Source organism: Harpegnathos saltator, unplaced genomic scaffold (assembly GCF_003227715.2).
Source record: "Harpegnathos saltator strain DR-91 unplaced genomic scaffold, Hsal_v8.6 scaffold53, whole genome shotgun sequence".
Taxonomy (NCBI): Eukaryota; Metazoa; Arthropoda; class Insecta; order Hymenoptera; family Formicidae; genus Harpegnathos; species Harpegnathos saltator.
The window spans coordinates 288,132-297,500 of record NW_020230349.1 but is presented as its reverse complement, the minus strand read 5'-3'; the positions used below and the strand labels follow the sequence as shown (position 1 = coordinate 297,500).

The following is a 9,369-nucleotide window of genomic DNA, read 5'->3' as shown; positions in this document are numbered from 1 at the left end:
TAGCGTATCTGTTTCTTATCCTCTCTCTCTCTCTCTCTCTCTTTCTCTCTCTCTCTCTCTCTCTCTCTCTTTCCTCTCTGCGTCCGTGTTCTTTACACGCAAACGGTGTTGCTTTTGATCATCTTACAACTAGAAAAAGCTTTCTCTCGTAGACGTCGGCGGGCGATGATTATGATTATGACTATGATTACGATTATGATTTTGGAAGTGCAGCTGCACTTTCGGAGAGATTTCAAAATGAAGCACGTTGCACGGTGGCGATGGCGACGCAGCAGGCCGCCGTAGCTCGTCGTTGACGTTGCTTCGAGCGGGAATGGCTCGCGATTTCGCGTTCTCACTCGTGCGCGACTCGGCCCCGGCATCGCGAATAACGCGAATAGGCAACGACGAGTGAGCAACAAGCTTTGAATCGTTGCCCAATCAAGCCCCGGGCAGCGGTATCCCGCGATCTCGAGAGCAAACACGTCGTTTTTGCGTCGCCGTCGGCCGTCGCCGTTAATTGCGTCGCGACGATTCGGTCTTCGTTCCTGCGCGCGATCGCTCTTTCCGGGCGAGGGGATCGTCGTCGTCGCTGCTCGTCGCCGGTCGACGCGACCTTCGAAAGTCGCTCCGGAATCTTCACGCGATGCCTTCTCTCATGCCCTCGCGCCGGCCGAAGTCGACGATATTGGCGATAATGAGCGTTAATTACGCGCGAGCTGAGCCGCACGTAAGATGTGTCGTTCGAAAGTCATCACGCGAGTCTCGTGAAACAGACGGCCGCGCGCGCGGATCTTAATTTCGGCGTCGGCCTTAATTTCGGGGACAGATCGCCCGGCTGATTATTCCAAGTCGAATCGCGCGTCGAATCTCCCAACTTCCGAATTCGCCGCGATAAATGGCCCGACCTCGGCTCGCCGTGTTACGCGTCACAGTATTCGCTTCTACCATTGTTAAATCCCTCGGATTATATCTTTCCCGTGGGAGAAGCGGGATAATTTCAGAATGCGAATAATTAACCCTAGCGGGAGCAAGAAGGGAGCGCGAAATGCGCTCAACTATTTGTACCGCGCGATAAACTAGATACATATCCGCTGTAACTCTTGCTTATGATTCCTCCTCCCCTACCCCCTTCCGCCGTCTCTCATTCTCTCTCTCTCTCTCTCTCTCTCTCTCTCTCTCTCTCTCTCTCTCTCTCTCTCTCCGCCGCAAGACCCTCCCTCGTTTCGACACCGGTAAATCAGAGCGTTAGTGCGTTATTAGCTCGCAGCCTTGCTGATGTTAAAACCGTGCCGTAAAAAAAATAAAAAAGAAGAAAGAAAAGAGGAAAGGGGAAAAAATCGGCGATTATTCAGCGGAGAGGAAGAAGAGCAGGGCGGGGACTTTCTACGACGACGAGGTGAAATTCCAGTCGGCCGGAAAGCACCGGTCGCGCTATCACGGCGACGTCGTCGGCAAGGCGAGCGATGCTTATCATTCAGCGTCGATCGCGTCATCGATTTTCGCTGTCGCGATCGCGTCGTCGTGTCGCGTCACGTCGCCGCACGTTCCGCTAGAACTGCTGAATAATGCAGGCGAGAATTCGAAAGGTTCCACCAAAAGGGACCTCCTTGTCTCTTTTTTGCTTTTCTCTCCCTCTCTCTTTCTCCCTCTATTTCTCAAGAGACAGTTTTGAAGAAAGTGCCACGGGGTGCTGCTGGACAAACGTTTGTCTGCCGAGCTCGATGTCGGCGAGAGAGAGAGAGAAAGAGAGAGAGAGAGAGAGAGAGAGAGAGGGAGAGAGAGAGAGGGAGAGAGAGAGAGAGGGAGAGAGAGAGAGAGAGAGGGAGAGAGAGAGAGAGAAAGAAAAATAAACAGTAGACTGAATAAATTCCTGCGGCGATAACTGCAAGAGGAAACAATCGAAACGTCTCGGATGCAGGAGAGACGTGACGGAAGAATCGGCGTCCCTCATCTGCGAGATCTCAATCTTTCTCTCTTTATCTCTCCGTTTTCGACTCCCGCCAAAGGGCCTCCCTCGATCCGCGCGAGCATACCACAGGAAGGGATGCTGGGGAAACCCGGCGAGAAATGTACAGGAGCGCCGCCCCAATGTGAGCCGTGAGCCTTGAAACTGATCTCCTTTTTATCGGGGGAAAAATCGGCTGTCGTTTACGAGGAGATTTACGTGTCGCGAAAAAGGATGCGAGAAGCGTCGATTCGCTCGCTTCCAGTTTGTCTTCTGCTTCTTCTGCGGTCATAACGGACATTCGACACTCCTCAGACATCCTGTATACGGACCTAAAAGTCTGCGGCTTCGCACAAGTGTGCGGATACATGGGACCTGCGGCTTCGGGGATGTACGCGTAACCGAGGATCCGTGGGACCGGAGATGCGCGTACGCGATGCAGTCTGCGAGGAAAACTGACGGGACCAAGAGCCAACGCGCGCGATTCCACCGCGGCACCGCGAGCTCGCTGGAAATGAGAATCGGTGCGCGACCAGGGCGCACATGTTCGCGTCCCGGGATGAAAGAAATTCATCTGCTCTCTCTCGCCCTCCCCCCTCATCCTCCTTCACCGTGCTAGCCACAAAGGACCCTCCTCCGGATCCGACATCGTCATCAAGAACTACTCGTCAACTACCGCGCGACGACGGTCCACCGGGGTTGTCCCGCGGATCTACGGTATCGAGGATCCCTGAAAACCGAGTGTACTGTCCATCCTTGAAGAATACCGACGACGTCCTCTATCGTCCCGGGCATACTGAATAATGGACGAGCCAGGACTGGCAATGGAGAGGGACGACGTCTTCGGGTTTTCGAGGGGCCCGAAAACTCCGCCAGAACGTAGATGCTAATGCGGCCCTAAGCAAACGGATTTCTTCTTCTTTTCTCTCTCTTCCCCTCCCCCCCCCCTCTCTATCACTCTCTTTCTCTCTCTCTATACCTGAGTCGCGCTCATTGCAGGTGGATGGAAACACGCCTGACGTGTACGAGCGACGACCATTTCAACTGTCCCTCTTCCCTCCGTCCATCCGTCAGGTCCGACGCGCGCGTGTGTGTGTGTGTGTCTGTGTGTTGCGTATAACGCGTGTAAGTGTGTGAGCACGACGTGTGTTTATTCGGTGCCCGTCCGTCCGGCCACCCGCTCACCGTCGCAACGAACACGGCACGTACGATCGTTGTCGGCGACGGTATACAGGGTGTCTCGCAACTCGACTCGTTTCTTCGAATCGCGAGTACTGGAAGAAGCAAGTAGAGAGAGAGGAGCAACGTGAGGAGAAAGAGAGAGAGAGAGAGAGAGAGAGAGAGAGAGAGAGAGAGAGAGAGAGAGAAAGAGGGAGGAGAAGGAGGAAGGATAAGAGGGACGGGCGCTGCTCTTCACCTTCCCTGAGTCACGAACGGTTGTAGCTTAGAGGCTTGACTTTGAGGAATCAGGTTTCGGCAAATACATTACGAAGCGTTTTAACCACTCTCGAGTGGACGTCGGAAATTTGGAAGACTTTAGTTCAACATGGGAATCGTCGTCCCGCGAGAATCGCTCGTGTTTGCAAAATGAAATTTCGTATTCGAAAAAAGAATTCTTCGTTTTTATTCTCTCCTTTTTATATATGTATATATACACACACACACACACTCACTCACTCACACACACACTCACACACACACACACACACATATATATTATATCTAAAAGTTGCATGTTTACACAAACAAAAATATACACAACGATATGTACATGTGAATATATACATAAAAATACAAAAATACATAAATAAACGTCGTGCGGTGAAATGTTTTCTAATTGTATGATTGGAATCGTCCGGCGATTGTATCAGATTAGGATCCGTTCTCTCTCTGACATGTGCGACGCCGAATTGTGTTCCCGATGTTTCCTTCCACCCGATTCGTAGAAATTCCGCGTACGACACAGATTTACAGCGTTCTACGATGTTACTACTACTCGTTGTCGCAGAATCAATATGTAAAAAAATTGATTTGCAAGATCGGTTGGAACGAGACGCGACGTCGGGACAGACAGACGACAGACAGACAGACAGACAGACAGACAGACAGACAGACAGACAGACAGACGGACTCTCGATGTGAAGCGGCGCGCGCGCGTCACACTGCCGTAATTCAGCGTAAACTGCAATCAGTGCTAAAATGCTTCTTTCTCTAGACAGGAGGCAGCACAGAGAGAAGTTTGCGCAGGAGTTGTCGCAGGATACGCGCGCGGAACGCGCGTGCGGAGGAAGAATTAGCGATTCATGCTACGGCGGTACGTAAATTGAGTCGTGCAAGCGTCGAGCAGCCTGCGAGCGTCAAACGAGGCCCCTCGCCTCGTTTGCTTTCGGGACACCCCGTATATGCGCGCGCGGGGAGGAGACAGATGTACCCTATGCCGACTATGCGCGCTATAGACCCACCCGCATGCACTTTTAACGATCGAGATGATAAGTCGCGCGGAACGGGGCGAGAGAGCGCGGCGCGGGTTCTCTCTCTCTCTCTCTCTCTCTCTCTCTCCGCGTTCGGATTAAGGTGGATTCACACCGAGCCGAGTAGCACCGCCCCGGATCAGCGATCCGATATAGCGGCGCGTCTCGGAGGAAGCGTCCGCCATTTATAATGGCGACGACCTTGCACCCCGAGTTCCCGTCGCCGTCGTCGTTATTGTCGCGAATACGCCTGCGAGTTTTCGTCCTCGCCGTTCCGTTCACGCGAGGAAGAACGAGCGGTCCCGCCGTCGAACTCTCTCGACAAGAGCCCAACTGCTGCTCGAGACTGCTGTTCACGCACGCCGTCCATCTACTAGATGTGTTGACGTGGTGTCGCGAGCATAGGAACAAGGATGTCGATGATGAAAGAGGATCGCTCGTAAAAATGACCAAAACGACACGCGTCTACCTTTGGGTTGGGGTCATAGCCCGAGGTTAGGTCAGGTCTGAGTCAGGAAGAAGTCGACCAAAGTCTCTCTTTCTCTCTCTCTCTCTCTCTCTCTCTCATCTCTTTCACTCTCCTCGAATCGTCTAGTCATTTTACATACCACGAATATAATCTCCCTCGGACAGTCTATTTTATGTACTTGGCGTCGTGACACTACCGCGTGATAGACCCGATATCTCAGAGGCCTGTCAAGTTGGAAAGCTCGTCCCTCTTCTACGCGTAGACTATTCCCGTTCGATTTCCGTTAACTGGATGCACCACGCTGGTGCTTCCTGCGCGCGTTGTCTACGCGGTGAGCTTGCGTTAAATCCCGTTTGAATCCCGCCACCTCCATGTGGAAACGTCAACGAGAGACAAGACGACAACCGTCGTCGACCGTGGAACTTCCTCCGCGCGATTTTCCCCTTTGCGAAAGAACCGCGACCTGTGCAACAGCTGCACACACACGTTGGGGAGACGTTCGACGAACCAAGTCAACGAAGAAAGAAACAGTCGCACATCCTGCCGCTAGAATCCGGACAAAGTTACGTTACGGCCCGAGACAGAGAGAGAGAGAGTGAGTGAGAGAGAGTGAGAGAGAGTGAGAGAGAGAGAGAGAGAGAGAGAGAGAGAGAGAGAGAGAGAGAGAGAGAGAGAGAGAGAGAGAGAGAGAGAGAGAGAGAGAGAGACGAAGGACTGAACACGCTCTCGTTGCGAGAGAGTAGCGCGTCCACATCCACGTCCGCGCGATCATGCGCCGTCTTTGACACACGTAAAGCGTGGTGCTCGAGGTCGACACGTGGATGCGAACGCGTCGAAAGCGCGGCGCGGAGCAGCGACAACCTCGCGACTCGCGGCCGGCGAGACGTATCGTTTCGCCGGGTCTAATTAGTCAAAGCTCGGCCGTCACTCAACGACACACAGCCGTCTCCGTCAGCTGGCTGCCATTAGCAGCCACCGGCGCGAGATAACATTGCGCGTGCGGCAGCCGCACGAATAATGAGAGTGTGTGTGTGTGTGTGTATGTGTGTGTGTGTCTCGCTCGATTCTCGCCGCAGAGACACGCGGCGACCGCGCCCCGCGACCTGCTCGCTCTCATTGAATCGTCTCATCGATTTCTCCGAAGCGTTTCATAATGAACGGAACGGAAGGAGACACCGGGTGTCTCGGAGAGACTAGGGGGCGCGGGGGCGCGGGGGGAGGAGGAGGAGCACGGACGCCGAGGCCTTGTCGGCCGGAGTCGAGAATCGAGGTTCGGGAAGAAGAGAAGCAGTCGGCAAAGGATCTCGGCGATCGTTCGATTCGCGACGACACGCTTGTTGATGACCGATCGTCGTGTTCTCACGCGTGTACGCCCAACAACGCGAAGCAACGACGCGGAGTCGCGAAACCGCCCGAGCTCCCCGCTGTCGTCTAACTCTGGGGCAGGAGGGCGTGATAACCGGGCGTCTCGTAGAAACCGGCCGCTTGGAGAGCGTGCAGGGAGGTTCTGTGTAACGTGCTGGCGTAGACACTGGAGACACCGGTGGCGGTGACGCCGTTGGAAGCACCGAAAATGGACGACGACGAAGAGGAGGAAGATGAGGAGGAGGAGGATGAGGACAATGAGGAAGCCTGCTGGCCGATATGCGAAGCTGCCCGCGACAGGAGGGTCGCCGACGGCCGCCTGTAAGGATGATGGCCGACCGCCGAGACCGCCGTGGCAGCTCCGCGATGATGGCTGCCGCTGGACGAGCTCGAGCTCGTGACCGCGCCGCTGTACGTCTGCTGATAGGTCTGCCGTAAGATACCGGAGATCGACGCGGACGTCGGCGACGTGGCCGACGAAGAGGAGGAACTTCGGTCGCTTTGGTGAGGTTGATGATGAAGCTGATGAGTGGTACGATGCTGCTGCTGCTGCTGCTGCTGTTGCTGCTGCTGTTGCTGCTGTTGCTGCTGCTGCTGTTGCTGCTGCTGCTGCTGCTGGCGGTGCTGATGATTGTGGGCGCGCATGGCGCGGAAGTAATGTTGATAAATACCTGATATGACTGCCTTCTCGTCGGCAGAGATGTGCTCGCTGCCGGAAGCCGTTGGTGTCACGGATCGTTGTTGTTGCGATTGCTGGCTGTGATGCTGCTGATGATGAGCGTGACTGTGATTCCTGTGGTGATGATGATGATGATGATGATGATGACCACCCGGCTGCTGCTGCTGCTGCTGGTGTTGCTGCTGTTGCTGTTGCTGCTGCTGCTGCTGCTGGGGATGATGCCGTCGTTGAGACTGCTGCTGCTGCTGTTGTTGTTGCTGCTGCTGCTGCTGCTGCTGCTGCTGCTGCTGAGACAACGTGGCCGCAGCGTTGAGCGCTGCGCGATACGACGCCGCCATAGCGACAGCCGACATCTGGCCGCTCGTGGAGATGAGACTACTGCCAGAGTCCGCGGTCGCGACCACCGCCGCGGTAACCGAAGACGACGCGACGGACGACGCCGGCGACACGGTGGACGTGGGCACGTTGGAGGACACGAGGTTGTTGCTCGACGGCAAGACGGCCGCGGCGGCCGTCGTCGAGGAGGCGACCGCGACTGCGACCGTCGCAGTGGCGACCGTGACGGCGGCGGCGGCGGCGGCGGCGGCGGCGGCGGTCGCCGCGCTCCTTCTGCCGCTCCTGCGAGACGCCGACATGGATGCGGTCGCCGGCTGCGCCGGCGGCGGCAGATTATTGACGAAGGGGCTTCTCCTCTCGCGCTCGGCGCGTCGATAGTAGCACGGATGGATCATGAGGAGGGGCTCGCCACCGCCGGGCGGCGGCTTCGCCTGGCTCGGCAGCTCGTACTCGACGCTGCAGTCCACGTGAAGCGGCTGCGAGTAGTCCTTGTAGTCCTTGTAGTCCTTGTAGGTAGTGACCGCGGCAGCGGCGGCGGCGGCGGCCGCGGCGGTGGCGGCCGCGGCCGCGGTGGCGGTCGCCGTCGTGTTCGCGTTCACGACGACGTTGTTGATGTTGCCGTTCGCCGACGTGTTGCCGGCAGAAGCGGCGACGGCGACGGCGGCGGCGCTGGCCGTCGCGCTGGCGTCGTCGAGGCCGGCGGTGGACGCCGCCGGCAGGACCGTCTGACCGGTCGCGTCGCCGGACGACGTTCCCAATCCGCCGGCGTGATGATGATGATGATGGTGATGGTGGTGGTGGTGGTGGTGATGATGCCCGTGTCCGTGCATGGCGGCACCTACCACCACTTCCTTCTCGTAGCAGGCGGCGGCCATGTTGTCGGGTGCCTCCTCCTCCTCCTCCTCCTCCTCCTCCCCCTCCTCCTCCTCCTACTACTACTACTATCCAGGCTTCCGCCGGCGCGCCGCCGTCCTACCTTGCACGCCCGACGCTGACGACCCACGATGACCCACGATGTCGAACGCTAGGCCCTCATGATGCGGGACGATCGCGATGGGACTCGCCGGCGCGGGTCCGCCCGTCCTCGTCTCCTCGCCCGGTATCCCGATGTCGCCCCGTGATGTTGCCGAAGCGTGACTGCTCGCTCGGTCCACGCACGGTGAGCACGAACTCGCTTCCCGTAGGCAGGGGTTACGCTGGGGACACGCACGCTGCCGGTGACGGTGACGATGATTGCGATTGCGATTGCGATGGCGATGACGAAGACGAAGACGATGACGATGAGGGAGCGTTGCCAGTATGAGCGTTGTCAGTGACAGCCAGCGCGATACTCCCCGACTAGACTCATGCACCGTCGGACGAGCCGGAGGAGAAGGGTGTTCATCTCGCCGCGCGGTAGGATTTTTATATAGCCTTAGCCCAAGGGTTGGACCAAGGGGGTATATCCAACACCGAGGGAAAGCTCTCGAGAGAAGTCCAGCGCGCTCGCGGCAAGCGTTTTACACGTTTTATCGTATGCTTTTCTTTTGGATTTCGTTTTCGAACAAAAAGCTCTCGCTCTAGTATGCCAATTAATACATATATACGGGGGTCTCGATTAATCCCCGGCGTTTGCTCGCTCGTTCAGGACGGTCGGTCTTCTCTCGTCACCGCTCGCTGTCAGGACCACCCGTCCTGCAGCCTCCTTCCTTGCTCCCCTACCTTCTCTCTTTCTCTCTCTCTCTCTCTCTCTCTGTCTCTCTCTCTCTCTCTCTCTCTCTCTCTCTCTCTCTCTCTCTCTCTCTCTCGTTCTCTCTCTGTCTCTCTCTCTCTCTCTCTCTCTCTCTCGTCGCTCCTTCTCTCTTTCTCTCTCTCCCTTTCCTTCCCTTTATATATCTCCCTCGTTCTCTCACTTGGTCCGCCTCACTGACTGATGTCTTCCTCGTCCCTCCTCCTCCGCTCTTCGGCCGTCTCTCACGCGTGCTTCACTTCACTGTCACGAGCTGCTCGAGGGCCCGGGTCGCAACCCGGTCGCCGTTGATGGCCGCTCGGGATCCCCCCCGCGAGTGTCAGCTTCTCGCGAGGCCGTCGTGACGCGGTCGAACGTCCGTGGGAACGTCGTGCGGTAGGAGCGACGATACCG

At 56.7% G+C, this 9,369-nt stretch overlaps 1 protein-coding gene across 1 annotated transcript; it reads right to left on the bottom strand.

Annotated features, from left to right (window-relative positions):
- Positions 1-5,551: 5,551 nt before the first annotated feature.
- LOC105191100 (hybrid signal transduction histidine kinase B) lies at positions 5,552-8,998 on the bottom strand. Its single transcript, XM_025303114.1, has one exon. It carries the CDS (start codon positions 8,120-8,122, stop codon positions 6,299-6,301), a length of 1,824 nt encoding a protein of 607 aa, XP_025158899.1. The 5' UTR covers positions 8,123-8,998; the 3' UTR covers positions 5,552-6,298.
- Positions 8,999-9,369: the final 371 nt, after the last annotated feature.